Source organism: Oryctolagus cuniculus, chromosome 12 (genome assembly GCF_051225735.1).
Source record: "Oryctolagus cuniculus isolate XC-2025 breed Fujian yellow rabbit chromosome 12, ASM5122573v1, whole genome shotgun sequence".
Taxonomy (NCBI): Eukaryota; Metazoa; Chordata; class Mammalia; order Lagomorpha; family Leporidae; genus Oryctolagus; species Oryctolagus cuniculus.
The window spans coordinates 37,806,166-37,828,296 of record NC_142878.1 but is presented as its reverse complement, the minus strand read 5'-3'; the positions used below and the strand labels follow the sequence as shown (position 1 = coordinate 37,828,296).

General features: G+C 39.0%; 1 protein-coding gene across 1 annotated transcript in view; it reads left to right on the top strand.

Moving 5' to 3' along the window:
- Nucleotides 1–22,131, top strand: part of TTC6 (tetratricopeptide repeat domain 6) — a 225,872-nt gene that overhangs the window by 179,030 nt on the left and 24,711 nt on the right. The window contains exons 23-26 of the mRNA XM_008269509.5: nucleotides 1,114–1,254; nucleotides 7,320–7,433; nucleotides 10,833–10,952; nucleotides 15,409–15,482. Coding sequence (XP_008267731.4) covers nucleotides 1,114–1,254; nucleotides 7,320–7,433; nucleotides 10,833–10,952; nucleotides 15,409–15,482 — 449 coding nt within the window. The remainder of the gene's footprint in view (nucleotides 1–1,113; nucleotides 1,255–7,319; nucleotides 7,434–10,832; nucleotides 10,953–15,408; nucleotides 15,483–22,131) is intronic.

The following is a 22,131-nucleotide window of genomic DNA, read 5'->3' as shown; positions in this document are numbered from 1 at the left end:
GGTGCCCCAACCGGGACTAGAACCCAGGGTGCCATCACCACAGGTGGAGGATTAGCCAAGTGAACCACGGCACCAGCCAATAGTCTCTGATGTATAATGGTAATGTGGTTCCGCAGGGGAATGTCTTTTTCCACAAGACAGCGTACTTGGGGTGAAATATGATATCTATAAATTATTTTCAAATAGTTCCAAAATATTAGATACAAAATTATGTCAGGCAAAATATTAACAATTAAATATTTTTTGAAAAGGATTTATTTATTTGAAAGTTGGAGAGAGGGAAAGACAGAGAGGTAGAGCTTCCATCTGCTGGTTCACTCCGCAGATAGTTGCAGTTGCCAGTGCTGGGTCAGGCTGAAGCTAGGAGCCAGGAGCTTCTTCCAGGTCTCCTATGAGGGTAGCAGGGGCCCAAGCTCTTGGACCCTCTTCCACTGCTTTACCCAGGTCATTAGAAGGGAGCTGGATCAGAAGTGGAGTGGCTGGGACTCAAACTGGCACCCATATGGGAAGCTGGCATTGCAGGCAGCTGCTTTACCTGTTATGCCATGATGCCAGCCTCATTAAAAATTATTAAATACAGTGATCTTTGTGTGTGTGTATGTGTGTGTTTTCAATGTACTATTCTTTCAATTTTTCTATATCTCTGATTTTTCTTCTAATAAAAGACAGTGGGAAGAAGACTTTATTATTATTATTTTTATTTGAAAGACAGAGTTACAGAGAAAGAGGGAAAGACATACAGAGATCTTCTATCTACTGGTTCACTCCCCAAATGACCTCAATGATCAGGGCTGGGCCAGACTGAAGCCAGAAGCCAAGAGCTTCTTCTAGGTTTCTCATGTGGGTACAGGGTCCCAAACACTTGGACCATCCTCTACTGGTTTCCCAGGTGTGTTAGCAGGGAGCTGTATCAAAAATGGACAAGAACTCCATATGGAATGCCAGCATTGTAGGTGGTGCCTTAACCTGCTATGCACTGTGCTAGCCCCAAAAGACTGTATTTTAATTTAACTTTATTCGGCATAAGTCCCTTCTAAGTGCCACATATTTTGGTCTATTTGATGCTTTTACTAAAGCATCTATTTCTGTTTTCCACTCTGTTTCTCTGAAAAGGCATATTTAAGCCGAGTGGCCTACTATGGTTTAAAAGGCAGGTATTCCAAAGCAATCTTGAACTGTAATGAGGCTATCAAAGTTTGTCAGAAGAATGTACGTGCCTATCTCTACAGAGGAGTTCTGAAATACTACAATAAGGTAGGAGCATTTTCTGCTGGTTTACTGAAATTTTAAATTTTAATTAAGAAATTTGACATGTAAAAATTGTACATATTTATAGCATACTATATGATTTTTGCATGTAATATACATTCAGGGTAAATGTATTTATCCTTTCAAGCATGTAACATTTCTTTATAGTGAAAACATACAAAAATCCTATCTTCTAGTTTTTTATAGAAAAATAAACAGTAAATTATCATTGTCTCCACTGTTCAATAGAACTCAGAACATCTTACTTCTAATTAGATATAACCTAGTACCCATCAGCTAAACTTTCCCACTCCTTCCCCACTTACTTCTCTCCCCAGCCTCTGGGGACCGCAATTACACTTTTAACTTCTATGAGTTCACCTGCTTATTTAGACTCCACCTATGAGTGAGATGATGTGATATTTGTCTTTCTCTGCTTAACTTATTTCACTTAACATAATAACCTCAGTTTTATCCATGTTTTGGCAAATGATAATATTTCATCCTTTTTATGATAGAGTGGTATTCCATTGTGTGTATGTACCACATTTTCTTTATGCATTTATCAGTTAATGGGCACTAGTTGTTTCTATTCCTGCCTATTAGGAATAGTGCTGCAATAAACATGGAAGTGCAGATATCTTTTTGACAGATGATTTTCATTTCCCTTGGACATATACCCTTAAGGAGATTGCTGGATTGTGTATGGTAGTTCTATTTTCAGTTTTTGAGGAAAGGCTATACTGTTTTCCACAATGGTGTACTAATTTACATTCCAATCAATAGTGTGAAAGGGTTCCCCTTTCTCTACATCTTCACCAAAACTTGTTATCTTTGGCCTTTTTGATAGTAGCAAATCTTTATGAGGAGTGAGGTGATAATACACTGTGGTTTTGATTTGCATTTCCTTGTTGAGGATTTTTTTTTTATGTATCTGTTTGCCATTTGTATGTCTTCCTTCGAGAAATGTCTGTTTAGATCTATTGCCCATTGTTTTTTTCACTATTGAGTTGAGTTCTTTATATTTTCTGGGTATTAACTCCTCTTGGATACATGTATAGCTTGCAGAGATTTTCTTGCATTCTGAAGGTTATCTCTTCATTTGTTGTTTTCTTTGCTGTGCAATAGTTCTTAGTTTTTTTTTTTTTAATTTTATTTGTTATACAAGTTTCACGTATTTCGTATATACAGATTTAGGAACATAATGACATTTTTCCCCCTACCCTCCCTTCTATCCACACTTCAACCCAATCCCTTCCTCCCTCTCACATTTCCCACTCATAATTTTTACAAAGATTTTCAATTTACTGAATGACCATATAGTTAACCCTACACTAAGTAAAAGATTTCAACAAATAATATGAAGAAAAAAGAAAAGAAAAAAAACACACTGTTGCTCAGCGGAAGAGACAAGGGCTATAAACAATCATCGAATCTCAAAAATGTCTGTTTCACTCCAATATATTACATTTCTGATACTGTATTAGTTACCTCAGATCAGGGAAAACATATGAGCTCTGTCTTTTTGGGACTGGCTTATTTCACTAAGTATAATGGTTTCCAGTTGCATTCTACCAGGGACCCTTAGATCAACCCTCAGAAAAATGCTCTTCTGCTCTCCCTCAGTGACACCCCCTTTCAGCATGAAGCAACCAGAGCATACCACTGCCCCATATCACTAATAGCAGTGAGGGTCCATTCTTCTCAGAGGGGGAGGGAATGTGAGGAGGTAGACAGACTAATAGGTACAAAATGTGTGCTTCTTCCCAGAAGCTGCCTTTAAGAATACAGAAATGCCAATCCCACTCTGAATTTCCAGCTTTATCATGAATAGAATAGCAAGGAAGTAGTGATCACACCCTTCTGAGTTTTTAATTTATCATGAGAATAGAAAGGAGAAGTTACCAGTCACACCCTTCTGATGGCTTTTTTGTTTTAAGCAATTTAGGCCTTTTGATTTCAGCCTTTTGATTGGTTTTGTCCCCATTCTTTGATTGATTGTTAGCTGCTGTTCTGTTTTTTTCCCCAAAAATTGTGCTTAAAAGATTCCACTTTCAAACTTTTGGGTCTTCCTCTCTTGGAGCCCCACTCCTGGCTGCTTAAATACATCTTGTTTTGGTAAACAAACCAACCTTTTTCCAAGTAGGCTTTAGAAGCATGGTTTCACTTCTGTCATCTCTATTCTATTACATTGTCTGTAGATCTGTTTTTATGCCAATACTATGCTCTACTAATTCCTGTAGTTTTGTGATACATTTTAAAATCCCGTAGTTGAATGCTTCCCACTTTGTTATTTTTGATCATGATCGCTTTGGCTACCCATATATATTTTAGTAAGGTTTTTCTAGTTCTGTGAAAAACATCACTGGGATTCTTTTAGTTACTGCATTAAATCTGTGGTATGCACATCTTAATGATATTGATTCCTCTGATCTATGAACGTAATATGTCTTTCCATTTTTATAATTGTTTTCCCTGTAGAGGAAATTTAAAGTTATTCCTAGGTTTTTTTCTTTTGTTTTGTTTTTAGCTATTGGAGATGGGATTGCTTTGTTGACTTCTTTTTAGATTATTCACTATTGGTGTGTAACAATGCTACCAATTTTTGTGCACTGATATAAGTTCTGCAACTTTGCTGAATTTATTTATAACTCTCACAGCTTTCTGGTGGAGTAGAGCTTTTATATATGTGATTATATCATTAGCAAACAGTGAGTTCTTCTTTTCCAATTTGGATGCCCTTTTTTCTTTCTCTTGTCTAATTGCTCTAGCTAGGACCTCCAGTGCAATTTTGAATAAAAGTTGTGAAAGTGGACACCTTTGTCTTGGGCCAGATCTTAAAATCTTTCCATTTTTCCCATTCAATATGACTTTAGCTGTTGGTTTTATATCTGGTTTTACACATAGCTTTCATTACACTGTGGCATGTTCCTTCTACCTCTAATTTTGTCAGTTTTTTTTTTTTTTTTTTTTTTTTTAAATCATGAAGGGGTGTTGAGTTTTACCAAACACATGTTCCATCTCTATGAGGTGATCATGTGGTATTGGCCTTCATTCTATTGCATACCTGGGATGAATCCTACTTGATCATGGTGAATGATTTTTTTAATGTGCTGTTGGATTTGGTTTGCTAGTGTTTTGCAGAATATTTTTGCATTTGTGTTCATCAAGGATAGTGGCCTACAGCTTTCTGTATTTGTTCTGTCCTTGTCTGGTTTTGATATCAAGATAAGGCTAGTCAGGCTGGTCTCATTTGGAGGAATTCTTTCTCCTTTTTTTTTTAATAATTTAAGAAAATTTGGTATTAATTACTCCTTAAAAGTTTTGGTAGAATATAGCAGTGAAGCCATCGCATCCTTAGAGAATGTTTTTTTTCTTTTATTATTACTGATTCAATCTCATAACTTGGTATTTGTGAAGGTATTCTGTTTCCTCTTGATTCAATGTGGGTAAAGCATATGTGTCCAAGAGAGTGTCCATTTCTGCTGCATTGAGTTTGTTGCCATAGAGTTAAGAATCCTTTGTATTCCTGTGATATCAGTGGTAATGCCTCCATTTTCATCTCTAATTCGATGTATTCAAAACATCTCTATTTTTCTTGATTAGTCTTAAGGGTTTATCACTTTTCTGTATCTTTTCAAAGAATCAGTTCTTCATTTCATTAGTTTTTTGTGTGTTTTCATCTTTATGTCATGCATTTATGCTCAGAATTTTAATATTTCTTTTATTTTGCAAATATTTTGATTTGTTCCTTTTTTTCTAGCTCTTTGAGGTACAGCCATAAGTTGTTTGAGATATTGTTTTTCTTGATGTAGGCATTGATTGCTGTAAGCTTTCTTTTTTTAAGATTGATTTATTTGAAAGGCTGAGAGGGGGAGGGAGAGAGAGAGAGATTGATTTTCCATTCACTGGTTCACTCCCCAACAGCTGGGGTGGATGGGGCCAGGACCTTCTTATGGGTTTCCCACATGGGCACAGGTGCCCAAGTATTTGGGCTATCTTCCGCTGCTTTTCCAGGCACATTAGCAGGGAACTGGATCGGAGGTGGAGCAGTCAGAACTCGAACTGGTGCCCAAATGGGATTCCGGCACTGTAGGTGGAGGCTTAACCTTCTATGCCACAGTGTTGGCCTCACTATAAACTTTCTTTTTAGTACTTCTTTTGCTGTAATCCATAGGTTTTGATGTATTTTGTTTCCATTTTCATTTGTTTCAAGAAATTAGTAGGATCTGCCTAGCATTGGGCTTTACTAGCCCACCACTGATTTCTAAGACACTGTCCTTTGACCCCTTATTATCTGCTTAGGATTGGAAGAGGGTGAAAAAGAAAGATTGGTCCCAGATTGATCACACCTGGTGGTGCCCTCCATGCCTATGGAAACATGAGCCTGAGTCACCTGCAAACAGATGTCTACCTAATGGCAAGCAAATCTGGCAGCTCAGTTTGAAAGCTTTACTGGGTGGTACAGGCCTTAGGGTTTTTTATTCAGGTGGCCAAGTCTCCTTGGTAGGCCAGGCTCTGAGCTCCAAGCTGCTGCCCTGAGCTCCCTCTCCAGGCCTTTCCCTTTGGCTGCAGTTTTGCTTTCTGCTGGTGGTTAGAGGAGGGGTGGTGGAAGCCCTCTAGTTATGGAAGTTCCAAGTATTCACTCCACGGTAAGAGCATGGGACTGGAGACAGAGGGCTCAGCCCAGTTAAATTTTTTCACCGTGGGCCTGCTGCCGGGTTCAGTTGGCTCTCCTTCTCCATCCTGTGCTGCTTCTTGGAACTGGGGAGGGATGACAGAGGCAACTCGTTCCTCCTTGTTTTCTTATAATAGGACGAGGTCCTGTGGTTTCTTCCTGGTTTCTGTAGTTCTGAAGGTGATTGGGTGCATGTGTAGCTGTTCACCTTGTTTCTGTGGGGAGGTGGCTACCAGAGCTTCGTATTCAGTTGCCATCATGGTTCCGCCTCCTACTGACATTTTGGAATAAGCAGAGTCTCTGGACGCTCCTTTTCTTCTTTACCCTTCGTGATACCACAATTGCTATGATCTGAAGGGCAAACTACATAGGAAACTTTACTTACAATGCATCAAAAGGAATTTTAATTCATATTTTTTCATAAAATAGTGATATTTATTTTTTGAGATCTACATTTTAAATAACACTAATTATTCATTTTTAATAAGAAAATAGAATGTATTCATCCTGGACAATTTAGAAAATATATAAGGGAACAGGGCATTATCCCATTTTACATCACTTACAGAATTTCTTTGAAGATAACATATTTTTATGATTGGATAATATTCTGCCTTTATTTTTAACCAGTTAACAGACATTTGTAGTATTTAAAATTTCTTTATTCTTTTATTATTTTAGGTCATACAGTTATATATACTGAGAGCCAAATCATTGCTTGCATTTGGGATTGGTTCCTAAACAGCCCTCACTGGGTTAAACAGTGGGAACAGCACCACTTATAGCCGGCACTGTGTGGAATATTTTGTTTCTCCCCATTTTCTTTTCTGAGCTTTCCTTTTTCACATGAAATATTTTGTGATGAATACCTTACAGCAAAGATAAGACCTTGCATTATGTTTTAATTCCAAGAAAATTACTATAGAAAGCAATGATATAATTACTATAGAAAGCAATGATATGAGGTATCAGAGAAGAATCAAAGAGGAAGCATAAGAGAATGAAGGCAGAAAACACGAGGGTGATTAGTGACAGTGTGAATAACAAAAGTAAGCAAGTTCTGGTGAATGTTTGCTGAATAAATAGGAGTTGCCTCCCTCTTATCAATAAGTATCAATAAGTATAATTTTCTACCCCCTTATAGCAGTATCAGCTGTTCATATATTTAATTTTATCCGCAGGTGATAAAAGTTATAAGAATAATTTTTATCAGGAGATCTTCTTAATTAACTTTGAAAGATTAGTTTGATTGTCTTAATTTCACAGATGATGAAATTAAGCATGGTGAGAGTATTCTGAAAACTCTGATAGAATCAATATTTTATATGACAAGTAAATTTCAGTCTGTCATGGTTATCCTTCTCATGCAGTTATTTTTTTTTTTCCTTTGTAGAGTTATAAGCTAGCAATTAGAGATTTAACTACGGCTATCAACATGGACAAAAGAAATTATGTATCATTTTATAACAGAGCATTATGTTATACCAAGATAGGGGAAAATCAAACGGTAAGATTTAGTGAAGAACACATTTAAGTCATTTGTTAAACAACATGCATTCAATAGTTTGCTGAATTCAGCAGTCAATAAATAGTATTTGATAAACAACATGTTAAGCGTTTGTAAATACATTTAAAGGTTGTTTAACATGTTTTCTTATTTCTGCTATGATTTTGAACTGTAATTTCTATGGAAACACACACACACAATGAAAATCCAAAGTACTATTTCAAAGAATATGGATATTTAATTGATTTGTATCAAAGGCAAACAAAAACAGAGATGACTCTTACATCAGTGAACAGAGAAAAGGATTGCAATCTTGGATGGCCCTGCACAGGTTGGGGTGACCTCTGCTATGTCCAGTGAAAAAATTGTTGGGGAATTTTTTTAGAAAATCGAAATCTTTGCAAGTTATTTTGAGTAGAAGTCCATTGGGACTGTCAGTGCCTGTGAGAGCTGGAGAGCTCAGGTCTTTAGCAGCAGCGGCTACGCACAGACAGGCTAGTGGCAGGGTCCTGGTTGGCAGTTTCTTCCTCAATTGCTACATAAAAATAATCTTAAAACTCTGACAGGCTGTTTCGTTGGAGTAATCCTGTAAGATTGTTATTGAAACAGGCATCCATGACCTGAATATTTATTTCCCTTTCTTTTCCATGACTTTGTATTCTGTTTTAGTGGGGTGTGACAGGAATGAGTCCATTTTGTATAATGAATTTTCACACTTTGTACTCACCAAATTTTCTTATGCCATTTCTGCAATGATCAAATGAAAATTAATTTTGCAATGCTTATGTGAGCGTTTAAAGCCATGTATATTTAAAATATATTACATGATTAATCCTTTGAGTCAATGTTCTACTTATATGTTGCCCGCAGAGGGTTTTTTTTTTTTTTCAAGACTTATTTGTTTGAGAGGAATAATTACAGACAGAGAGAGGGAGAGACAGAGAGAGAGAAGTCTTCCATCCACTGTTCACTCCCCAAATGGCCTCCACGGCCAGAGCTGGGCTTATTTAAGGCCAGGAACCAGGCGCTTCTTCCGAGTCTCCAATTTGGGTGCAGGAACCCAAGCATTTGGGCCATCTTCTACTGCTTTCCCAGGCTATTAGCAGGGTGCTGGATTGGAAGTGGAGCAACTAGGACTTGAGCCTATACTCACATAGGATGCTGGCACCTCAGGAGGAGTCTTAACCCACTACACCACAGTGCTGGCCCCACCTGCAGAGTTTTAAGAGTGATTGCCAACAAAACTGTGATGGTTTCCACTTCTGCAGAGCCAGTGACCAGGATTTTCCTGTGTATTTCAAGGCCTAACTTTGGCTACAGCAAAACCGTTTTTTTGTCTTGACATAGTGTCACCTCTCAGTACAAACTCACAGCTGTGTTTTCTAATATTACCCCTCTCTTCTCTCTCCTTGCCAGCTTGGACCTTTGTCCATGAGAATTTTTCATGGGAGAACAGCTCATGTGTGAGCTCTTTGGTCAAGTCCCAGTCTCTTGCCTCACTTTCTCTGTTATCTGCTTGTCTCCCTCTCCTCATTTCTGCCCACTTCCATAGTAAATGAAGAATTTTCTTGAAAAAAGACCTTCCATCCCACTGTTCTGAGTGAAACAGTCCTGATCCCTTTGATAATTGGACAGTTAAATCTGTTTAAAACATGGAAATTTACAAGCCCTGGAAGGCCAGGCAAGAAGATGATAAACATTGTTTTCACCTAAGAGAATACAAACTCTCTGGTAACCAGACCATCAAGTTTCCTCCAGAAATGTGGACAAAGGAAAAATGAATTTTTACCAAGGGAACAAGGACATCATTATGATTTTTAGGAGCTAATTAAAGGATTATTTAGCAGATGTCTTTGATGACTGCCCCTGCCACAATCCCACCAGCAAGGTAACCTTGAGGCCATATACAACGGGCTAAGTGGAGAAGCCCTCATTTATTATCTCAGCTGTAGGAAGGAGCCAGCACTCTATTAATAAAGAAACTACAAAAGTGCCTAAATAAAGGGATATGGAATTTGAATAATAACTTATTGGTTACCAGGACCCCAAAACATTCTATCCAATTCACTCAGTTTAAAGATGAGGAACTGGAAGTAGGAAGAAGGGAGAAGTCAGAAATCTCATGCAGGTCACCTTGGGAGCTAGGGACTTGTGCCCTGTTCACAGGTTTGTTGGCTTTGGGGTTAACAGTCCTTATGTGGCTTTGTAAAACCATCTGACCTCAGCATGTGCAGTGGTTATCATTCGACCATGTCACCTCCTCCCTTTTTGTCTACCTCCGCCTGTTTCTCAGCATTCTTGCCATTACTAGGCTGAGAAAAACTGAGTATCTTTCTGCAGAAAACACACTTAGGCATCCTCCCAAGATACAGTTTCATAAAAACTAGGTGAAGATGTGTTCTACTTGTACCACTCTTATTAATAAAAACAGTAACAGTTACCACTTATTTAGTTTATTGTCTGACAAGCATTAGGTAAGAACTTTACAATACAAATATTTATTTCCCTTATAACTCTTATAAAAACATGTTAAATTTTTAATATCCCTATTTTGTAGATGTGGAAGCTGAATTTTAATGTTACATAACTTTTCCCAAATTGAGAAGCTAGTACTAATAGTTGAGGCATGATGCATTCCAGGATAGGTCAAGGCCTAGATTCATCCTCTAAATCAACCTCTGTGCTCCCATCCTCACACCCTAGCCACATAGCTTTAACATCAACCATTACTTTCTGAAATTCATTGTGTGTGGGGTGGAGGCAGGGAGAGTGTTGAGTGTTGGGTCCTTCCCTTCCAATGCGTGCACACACACAGGTAAAATACACACACCGTGGCTCATCAATAACATCTGAAATGTAAGCAATATCCGGGGTGGAAGTTTGGCCTAGCAGGTAAGATGTTGGTTAAGATGCCAGAGTTCCATATTGAAGTACCTGGATTCAGTACCCACCTATAGCTCTGAGTCCAGTTTTATGCTAATGCACACTCTAGGAGACAGCAGTGATGGCTCAAGTGACTGGATTCCTACCATCACATGGGAGGCCTCGACTGGGCTCCTGGCACCTGTGTGCAGCCAGGCCACTCCTGGATATTGTAGGAATTTGGGGAGTGAACAGTGGATGGGAGCCTCCCTTACTCTATGTCTGTCTGTCTCTCCATCTCATCTCTCTTTCTGTCTTTCTGCCTCTCAAATAGATTTTTTAAGTAGCAATGTCCATAATATTTAACCAAGGGGACCTTTTAAATCTAACACATGATTATCTTGCCCCCAAATTATTAGTCAAATTAAAGAACTGCCTTTGAGGTCCTAGTTTGAGCATAAACACATTTCTCTCTGGCCAATGAAGTAAGGCTCTGAAGAGGTCCATCTAGGTTGTAAGTGATTATTTTATTTTTAGGCATTGACAGATTATGGAATTGTCCTCCTTCTTGATCCTGGAGAAACTATAACGTTAAATACCTTCATTAATCGTGGACGCATCTATGCGGAACTAGAGCAGTATGGCTTTGCAGTAGAGGTAAGCCTCCTATGGATGTATAAGAAATGAATGCGCTTGATTTTGCACATTCACTGCTGAAAACTAGTGAACCAACCTGATTGCTACCCAATGGCAATATTAATGAGTGATAGCTTTGGCAAGAATTGTATTGAAATAGTTGGAATGGCTAATAGAATCTTTACCACAATGTTTGACTTAATCAAGACTAGCAATCCTCCTTCCCCAAGGGAGTACACATGGCATTCAATTATTTGGCAAATAAAATGATTTATACATCACTTACTCTACTACTAATTTTTCCTTTTCATTTGCAATGTTGCTTTTTCCCCAATGAAAATATATCAAAATAAATTTGAATGGGCTACTGGGAGCATGGGCTCTTCAGTTTGTGGGAAAAGGCATTAACAATTGTAGTAGAAGGAAAGTATATTTAATATATTGAAAAGAAACAGTTTGAAACATTTCATTATAGAATAATGGAACACAACTCATAATTCTCATTTTAAACTTTTTTGGTAACTTTGGAATTAAGGTTAAGAAACACAAGCAAACACTAAATAGAAGTTTATGGAATATAGTTAAATAGTAGCAGTTTTGTGTCTTTGTTTCTGAGGAACTACACAGTAACATTCTATATTGGAGTGTTTCCTGTTCTTTTCACCTCCAAGGATGACTCCCCTTGTTTTTCTGTATCTGAGGTCACCTTTTGAGTCTGTCCAATAGAATCACTTCTTTTGTAGGGAGAAAGTAGGTGCAGTTTACACTGTGATGAAATATAATCTCAGCATTCACGTTCTTTTAGGTAGTTATGTAGACTGGAAATCTCTTTATCTTTGAGGCAGGAAGAGCTCAAGAACCTCTGTTTTCAGTAGATAAGATGCAACAGATTGAGATATTCTTCTGCTGAAAACCCTCCTCTGTCTTCTCATCACAATTATAATAAACTCTGAGCTCTAAAATGTGACCAGCCGAGATCCTGCCTGATCTCTTTGCTGCCCACCGCTTGGACCTCATGGCCAAACAGTCTTCTGTTCTCTACGCCAGTTCCTCCACTCTGGTCTCCTGCTACTCCTTGGAAATGCCAGCTCCCTCCCTTCCCGGGCCTTTACACAAGCTCTTCCCAGCTGATCTGTGTATGACTCATGACCTGCTTTCCTTTAGGTTTAAACTCGAATGTGACCGCCTCAGTCATGAACAAAGTAGATAAATTGAAGGGGAATGTTAAAAAGTTTTAAAAGAATCCAACATAATCTGGAAAGGGAAAATGGAGAGAAACAGAGGCTACCACCAGAAAATAAATAAAATTAAAATAAAAAATAGCAGACCTAGTAAGTCCAACCATATCAGCAGCTTTACTTTAGGTAGAAATGTTCAAAATATACCAGTCAAAACAATGTGACTGTCACATTGGAATTTTAGAAAACTTCCAAGCTCCAACGTATTCTGGTTATAAGAAACACACTTTAGGGGCTGGCACTGTGGCATAGCAGGTAAAGCGGCTGCCTGCAGTGCCAGCATCCCATGTGGGTGCCAGTTTGAGACCTGGCTGCTCCACTTCTGATCCAGCTCTCTGCTGTGGCCTTGGAAAACAGTGAAAGATGGCCCAGGTCCTTGGTCCACTGCACCCACATGGGAAGACCCAGAGGAAGCTCCTGGCTCCTGGCTTCAGATTCGTGTAGCTTTGGCCATTGCAGCTAATTGGGGAGTGAAACAGCGGATGGAAAACCTCTCTCTCTCTCTCTCTCTGCCTCTCCTTCTGTCTCTCTGTGTAAGTCTGACTTTCAGATAAATAAATAAATCTTTAAAAAAAGAAACACACTTGAGGTGTAATTTTACACACACACACACTCACAGACATGTATGTGCAGACACAACTGAACAGATTTCTTGAGGAGATGGAAAAGAACGAGTTCAAGAACCCAACCCCTGACACAGGAAGGAAGAAAGCATGTGTGGAAGTCACTACAGATAAATGGACCATGGGGCAGGTATTTGGCACAGCGGTTAAGATGCCACGTGTTCTTCCCGTATCCCGTGCTCAAGTACCTGGGTTCAAGTCTCAGCTGCGCTCCCTATCCCCAGCTTCCTGTTAATGTGAACAGTCGGACACACACTCAAGTTGTTGAGTCCCTGCCACTCCGCCGTGTGAGAGGCTTGGATTGAGTTGTGAGCGCCCAGCTTTGGCCTGGCCTTGCCCTTGCTGTGTCCAGCATTTAAGGAATGAACCAACAGATGGACGTTCTGTGTCCATGTGTCTGTCTCTCAGCTTCTCTTCTTTTCAAATAAATAAACAAGTAAAAACTTTTTTTTTTAATACTTGTCAACAGAGGGGTAGGAGTGGAAGGAATTTTCATTGTACATAAGTGACTTTGTGTGGCTTTTTGGTATCTGTGGTCCTCATATTAGAAAGAGAATTAATGTAGAAGAGAAGAATCACAAACAGCAGTGTCTAACTTTATTTCAATGCTAATAGTCATCATTGATGTCCATTGCTGATTACCATGTAGCATAATAATGATGACGTTACTGTAAAACAAAGGTAAGTTTGTCTGATCACAAAACTAAATCTGATATTTTCAGCTTTTTAAGCTGCATGGTCATCCCTCAGAACTTCCATATTAGTGGAATGTTTGAAATGCACCTCTCTTGCATTTGTAAGTTTGCCTGTACGTGAGCTAAAAATCCTGATCCCTGGGCAGCATGTTGGATTGGCATGTATTTGTCTAGACAATACCTTTCTTAATGCCTTTCAACTAGTTCCATTTAGTATCCAAATATAGTTCATAAGTCTAAGTGGAAAGTCCACATTTACAGATTGATGTGAGACTAAAAATTTTCCTGAATTTTTCCCTAAATGCTCAACTTGACCTGACTACTCCTCCTGTACACCCCCAATAATAACAGAAAACTCATCCTACACCCCCCCCCCCCCCCGCGCCTCCGCAAGGGTAACCGGCCTCTGCCCTCTGATACAACCAGGGAGGGTCGTGGAAGGAGGAAGATGAGGGAGGGAGGGAGAGTCTGGTGATTATGATAGGCTCCTCTCTTTGGGACTGGGGAGTGCCAGGTAATTTGCCTCTAGGAAGGGAGACAGGAGAGTATTTCTTTTGTGGCTCCACAGGAGTTTGCCATATTCCCCCCAACCCCCGCTTAGCTTGGTTCAGTGAGGTTAAACTAAAACCGCCCATGGAGATTTCTGATGAAGCAGTCCTCTGGGAAAAAGCAGGGCCATTTTTATTTCTTGATCAGTTCTTGGCTGTTGCTTTATGAAGGCGTTTTCTCACTTTATAGCAAACACTAAAATCCATCTAATGCATTGCAGTTGGCAGGATATTTTGATTTGTAGATATTTATTTAAATATTTTTTAAGTTGCATGATATTCTTGTTTTGCTTCTTGCCTCAGATATTTTTGTAGGGCTTTAAAATTCTTGTAAGCATCAGCCATGGTCTCTGGTACCTAAAAAATGGAGTATCCTGGACCCTAGTTGTAGGATGTCTTACAGACTTAGCACTTTTTAAATTTTTTAAAGATGTATTTATTTATTTGAGAGGCAGAGTTATAGAAGACAGAGGGAGAGACAGAGAGAAACGTCTTCCACCCACTGGTTCTCTCCCCAAATGACTGCAAAGGCTGGAGCTAAGCTGATCTGAAACCAGGAGCCAGGAGCTTCTTCTGGGTCTCCCACATGTGTGCAGGAGCCAAAGCGTTTAGGGCATCTTCCGCTGCTTTCCCAGGTCTTAAGCAGAGAACTAGATCAGAAGAGGAGCAGCTGGGACACGAATGGGTGCCCACATGGGAAGCTGTCATCGCAGGCCCAGGTCCAGCCTACTAAGCCACAGCTCAGGCCTCTGACTTGGCATTTTTAATTAAAAAGCTTCTTTCCTGGGGCCATTCAGATCCATCCCAGCTGACTTCCCTAACTTCAGCTCTTAGGGTTAGAATTTCTAATCTTCCCTTCCAGGTGGGCTCTCAGATCCCTGTACAAAACGATGCCCTTCCCTCCAGAAGTGTAGAGCTGCTTGAGGCAATCCATACAAAAGATCGAGTCAGGCTCTTTCCCTAGCCTGGGTGCCTGTTGGTCCTGTAGTCACGTCACTCCCAAGGTTCTCTGTGAGAGAATTTCCTTCTCAGTCAAGAAGTCTCTGGTTGTGTTCATTGGGAATAAAAATTAAAAAAAATGTAAAATAAACAAGATACTTCATGGCACATAGCAGGGCCTCACAGGAAAAGTCCCTATTCTTCAAGTGGAGACCAGTAGCACGAAACTTAGAGTGAGTTCACAGTCCTGGGGTTACTGTGCTCTGTCAGTTTTCTCTAGATGTGATCTGATAAGGGAAAAATGAAATGTCAGGGAGATGTATATTTTAGTGCTTATGTTATGAACATTCGTAGTGAAATCACTGTTAGAAGGAAGTTTAAGAAAGCACATAAGGTAATATTACAAAATTAACAAACTTCTGCTGTCATTTCAGGATTTTAAGCAAGCTGTACTGATGACACAGAATAATGTGAGTCTTTGTCAAGCTGCTGCCGTATGCCACCACAGGTACAGAGTACAGCTGACAAAGTACAAGCCAGTGGGGCCATCAAGTGTCTAATTATAATCCCATCAACAAGCCAGGAAGGAAGAGAAGAAACTGGGGGAAAGGTCGGGGAGGTGACAGATTACAAAAATGGGGAGAGATGAAGAAAATCTCCTGTATAGCCATTGGGAACCACACCTGTGCCCTCATCCTTTTGTCTTCTCATTAATTATTTTAGCCAAATTAGTAAGTAAATACCTACATCCTAGTGTTGGGAGTATCCCTGTGATTTAAGCCCACACACTAGGAAGGGATCCTGGTGATATATATAATAAAATTATGCATTGCTTGAAATATCTGAGCATAAGACAATTTGTTTTGTTCATAAAATGAGGCTTTTATAAAGCCCATTTTCTGAAAGAGAGGTGTATATTTTCCAGAAAATTCTACATTAAAAAACCATAATTATAAATCTTAAGACTAAAACAATATAATCAAATATCTACAAAATACAATACAGCCTACATAAAATATAATATAGAAACAATTATTACCTGTTTATGAGATTACTATAAGAATAAGTTATAGAAGGAGAGAACAATTACAGAAGGCTAAAGTACAGAAGATGTCCAGTTTAAACTACACTTAGATAAATTATAGTCTATAGATATTGCTAACCTTAATACATTTGACATCTATAAATTTTTTTTTGGTCATTTTGCTTTTAAAGGCTAGAGATTCAGCATGTGAGCATTTTAAACACAGGCTACCATCTTTTTGAGAAATAGTTGATCTTTTTTTTTATAAGAAACAATAGCAGTTAATTTCGAGGAGGAAATTAGGAGAATTCATAGATTATGTAGACTAGACTATGTAAATACCCAGTTTAGAGAACAGAACATAGCTTGAATTATGCAGGAAACTGGCATGCTTCTTTTCCCCTTAAAGATATAAATAGTAAGCTACATTTTCCTTTGAGAGTTAGATGTTTTTCATTTCATGAGCAAAGTGCCAGAATAACTGGAACTTCTGAAGATGCCTTTGTATTAAAAGGCCTATGCCGGTCTTGAACCTTTCATTTGATACAGATAGCAAAACAGAGTTGCACCATTTTCTGTTTTGGTCCAGCGACTTTTGTACAGTGCATCTTTTTTTAGTAATTATCATTCCCAAGAAGAAACAGAACAACAACAACTGATGCATTTGTTTTGGTGGGTGACTGCCGACCAAAAATGTCTGAGGTTGTTGTGTTCTGTGAACACTAAAGACTCCAAAATTTCTCTCAACCTCCCTGCCATGTTTAGTGACTATTAGAGTAACTACATTTCTCTGTGTGTCGGTTCACAATCTCTTTTATGAAATGTAATCACTGGGTATATACAGCAGAGCCTCCTTAAGCTGGTACTGCTTTGCAATTCCAAGTAACCAACTTTCATCACCCGACCAGATCTCTATTGTTCTTTAATAAAAGTAGAGTCTAAATCAACAATAAAGCCCTGAAAACTCAAAGTCCGTGTTGCACACATTTTAGTTTTAACATTTTACTGAATTTCACAATAAGGATGGTTAGTGATTGCTTATATTTATTTCTGAAAAAAATGCCTTTGTTTTCCAAGGTGAGCTATAGCATATTTATGCCACAGCAGCATGGTTTGTGGTTGTGGGGATTCACTTTTGCTGTCTTTTAATGAGGAAAGTAAATGTTCTTGTTTGGAAAATTTTAAAAAGGAATAAATCTTTAAATTTTAGGGCTTTGATCTTTGAACTCGTGGGGTTACAGGCTTTTGAAGTAGTCTTTGTGTATCTCTGGTTCTCACTCCTGTGGTTGCTAGGAGACAACATTCCTTGGGCTGAATATTCTACTTGTTGCCCAATTTAGTCACCAGGAGTGTTATGGTAGAGTTAATTTTTAGGTCTCCTTGAGAGAGCCACCTTCATATTTTTAAAAATAACATCACAGAGGGATGTGTCCTACCCACTTTTCACTTCAGCACATTTACTATTCTTATATTTGCATAAGATATTTTTAAAATACTTAATTCTGCAAGCCACATTGCTGAGTTTGGGGAGGTATTTGTGATTTATTTGTACAACTCAGTAGGGCACATCTGGCCACATATGTGATGAATGTGGAGAATGCCGTGGGCTTTTGTGTGTGTGGCCAACCAGGCAAGCTCAGCACAGGACCCATTGTAAGTAGTACTGTAAGAGAATCATGCACCTTCAGCAAGTGGTCACATCACTTGAGCTTTATACAGACATGTCTTATTTTTTTTAACCTCATTTGTGGCAAGTGATGTGTTAACCATTTCTATCTGAATGCTGTTAACATATTCAGCCCCATTTTCCCACTAGCTAACTGTTATGTCCTGACTTCATAAGAGCATCAATCTATAGGACATCATGGTAGACACATGTTCAGAAAAATGAAATAGATGTTTCCACAGCAGCATCTGTTTTGTTTTCTCCTTGTCTATTGGTGCAGAAAGCTGGGAAGTTTCTATCTTCAGCACTGTTGTCTCCTCTGGACTTGATTTTAGTCATTATCAGGATTAAGAAGTGTACTAGGTGGCTTCGAAGGTCCCTTCCAGCTTTAAGTTTAATAATTATTTGCTTAGCAAACAGTCTAGATGCTCATTAAATGGTACTGTTCTATTTAATAGATAGGTAAATGGAAATAAATTCAATCACTGCCTTTTTTTTTTTTAAGATTCTTATTTATTTATTTGAGAGGTTGAGTTACAGACAGTGAGAGAGAGAGAGAGAGACAAAGGTCTTCCATCTACTGGTTCACTCCCCAAATGGCTGCAACAGCTGGAGCTGAGTCAATCCAAAGCCAGGAACCAGGATCTTCCTCAGGTCTCCAACACGGTTGCAAGGGCCCAAATGCTTGGACCATCTTTTACTGCTTTCCCAGGCCACATCAGAGAGCTGGTTCAGAAGAGGAACAGCCAGGACTAGAACCGGTGCCCATATAGGATACAGGAGCTGCAGGCAGAGGATTAACCTACTGCGCCACAGTGCCAGCCTCTCAATCACTGCCTTTTGATAGTTTATACTACATGGTGGTGGTGTGCTTCCATTCACTGCCTCATTTTTTTTTTTTTTTGTAGTTGGTTAGGCTGTACAAAGTGAGAATTTATATTTATAAGCCATGAGACAGAATATGTACTCAGAAAAGTGTTTTAATTTCCCTCTAATAGGAGCAGTGTGTATGATGCAAGTTAGAACTCAGTATACCAGAAGCATTTCTCTGATTTATGTGGAAAATCTGGGGAAACATGAATTGTCCTGGCAATTTCAGTTTACATAGTCAATGAAAGTATGCATCATAACTAAACCTTCACTACCCATAGCTAGAAATACTGAGCACAGCAAAACCAATCCACTAAGCTCATTTTATGCAAAATCATTGTGGTCTGATTATTCTTGATAAAGAATTTGTTTTGCTATGTTTAAAATTATCTCATTAATACAGCTAGAAGGCACTTGGAAAGACATTGTGACCCTATGCTGAACAGACTGACTTCTCAAGTGGGTGTCGGTTATTGAGAAAGAGCCTAGTTTCACTGTAGACATCTTAAGGGGAGTGATCCTGTGTCTTCTAACCATTCAGAGGAAGCTCAGGTGATACCAGCTGGATCACGTTCACGATTATTGACCTTTGCTTGTCTATAACATCAGAAGCCAAGGTTTTCTGGTGCTTTACTGTTGATCTTGTGTTACTCTTCTAGCAGAATGCTTGATGCACAACTTGGGATGTACTTGTGAAAACATCAAGAAGAATCCTGAATAGTTCAGTTACTTTTCACCTATTAATACTTGTTACAACAAAATTATATGAGGCCATTGTTCTGGACTGAGTTCCCACACTAACCCAACAGACCAGATCAAGCCAAAATGGAGTTGCTTTATGCCAAATACCACATCATCAAAGTGAAATTTGAAGGAAGCAGACAGATCAGTAAATAGACCAGTTTGTATCCCCTAAAAAGAGGAGCTCCCATTCTAACTGAAGCAACCTAACAAGGAAGTCCCCTCTGGATTGCCTCTCACCCTCAGAGTTGCCTAAAGTAACCTGACATTAACCAAGAAGGGCTTTCTCTGTTCTGTTTCCTTGTTTCTACCTTACAAAACCTGCTCCTCTGTTATTTCCCAGTGACACTAATTCTGTCTTTACAAGCATGACAGAGAGGATATCAAAACCCAAAGTTTTGATCAACCTCTCAATTTTTACCAAACTCAAAATTTCCACTGTATGTGGCAAACTGTAAACTCACTTGATATGTAAGTAGATTGTAGCTTACTCTTGTAACCAGTAGCTGAGTTCAGCCAATCACTGACCAAAGTGTTTAAACCATATTCAGATAAGAGATGTGTGATATAACTAATTGAGCTAGCTCTACCTCTTTTCCATTTTCTGGAAGTCACTTCTCTGGTTATAAAGGTAACCTGTTATACAGTGAAGCATTCTGAACCATTTTTGGTTTCTACTGCTGCCCTATTCTATAATCGTGAATAAAGCCAATCAAGATCTGCACCAACTGGATGTGTTGTGATTTTCTCTTTTAACTTACTGAATCATTCGGTGAGAAACTGGATCACTTTTCAGTTTCAAAATGAACTTTTTCTTAATCCTCCTGAACACATGAGAGAGATAGTCCTTAACAACTTCTAACTCTTTGTAACAGCTGATGCAGATTTTGGGTTTAGTTTCTGGTAGGCCACAATATTCAGCTCTGGTTGTTTATTTATAGGGATATCTTCTATTTTTGATATGAAATATTGATTTTTTTGGCTTGTATTTGAAATTATCTTTTTTTAATTGCCTTTTTTTTAAACTTTTATTTAATGAATATAAATTTCCAAAGTACGATTTATGGATTACAATGGCTTCCCCCACATACCGTCCCTCCCACCCACTACCCTCCCCTTTCCCACTCCCTCTCCCCTTCCATTCACATCAAGATTCATTTTTGATTATCTTAATATACAGAAGATCAGCTTAGTATACATTAAGTAAGGATTTCAACAGTTTGCTCTCACACAGAAACATAAAGTGAGAAATAATAGATGATTTTTTTTTTAAATGATGATGAAATCAGATCAGACCTATTGTCATGTTTAATCCCAGTGAGAGTCAAGTTGGGAGTTGATAAATAATTTCTTTTCTTTTTTTTTTTTTTTTTACAGAGGATCAGCTTAGTATGCATTAAGTAAAGATTTCAACAGTTTGCACCCCCATAAAAACACAAAGTGAAATATATTGTTTGAGTACTCGTTATAGTGTTAAATCTCAATACACAGCACATTAAGGATAGAGATCCTACATGAGGAGTAAGTGCACAGTGACTCCTGTTGTTGACTTTACCAATTGACACTCCTGTCTATGGCATCAGTAGTCTCCCTATGCTCCGGTCATGAGTTTCCAAGGCTATGGAAGCCCTCTGAGTTCTCCGATTCTTATCTTGTTTAGACAAGGTCATAGTCAAAGTGGAGGTTCTCTCCTCCCTTCAGAGAAAGGTACCTCCTTCTTTGAAGACCTGTTCTTTCCACTGGGATCTCACTCGCAGAGATCTTTTGCCAGAGTGTCTTGGCTTTCCATGCCTGAAATACGCTCATGGGCTTTTCAGCCAGATCCGAATGCCTTTAGGGCTGATTCTGAGGCCAGAGTGCTATTTAGGACATCCGCCATTCTATGAGTCTGCATGTTGGATCACTCTCCCCTTTATTTATTCCATCGGTTAGTGTTAGCAGGTAATACATTATCCCTCTTAGAAGTTTTTTTGTCTGTTCTACTTAATATGACTGGTTTAATTCTGTAATTAATACACAGTTATTCTTAAGTGTTAAAAATTAACTGAAATGTGATCCCTGTTAAACATAAGAGTGGGAATAAGAGAGGGAAGAGATGTATAATTTGGGACATGCTCAAGCTGACTTGCCCCAAATGGTAGAGTTAAAAACATACCAGGGGATTCCAATTCAATCCCATCAAGGTGGCATGTACCAATGCCATCTCACTAGTCCAAGTGATCAATTTCAGTTCACAATTGATCATAATGAAAGGACTAAGAGTCAAAGGGAGCACACAAACAAGAAATTATCTTTTTTTAAAAATTTTATTTCAGGTAGAGTTATAGACAGTGAGAGAGAGAGACAAAGAGAAAGGTCTTCCTTCCATTGGTTCACCCCCCAAATGGCCGCTACAGCCGGAGCTACGCCGATCTTAAGCTGGGTGCCAGGCGCTTCCTCTTGGTCTCCCATTTGGGTGCAGGGGCTCAAGCACCTGTCCATCCTCCACTGCTTTCCAGGGCCACAGCAGAGAACTGGACTGGAAGAGGAGCAACCAGGATGAGAACCCAGTGCCTATATGGGATGTGGGCACCACAGGTGGAGGATTAGCCAAGTGAGCCACAGCACCGGCCCTTGAAATTATCTCTTAAAATAAACTTAGTTAAATGAAAAATGAATTGACCTGAAGGAAACTATTCAGTAGATGATAGTGCAGGTAGAACATAGGGCTATTTCATGAGAGAAGGACTGAAGTCTAGGGAAGTATTTGAGGAGACACTCTGGAGGGGCCAGTGGTATGGCATAGTGGGCTAGGCCCCCATCTATGGCTCTGGTTCATGTCCTGGCTGCTCCTGTTCTGATCCAACTCTCTGCTAT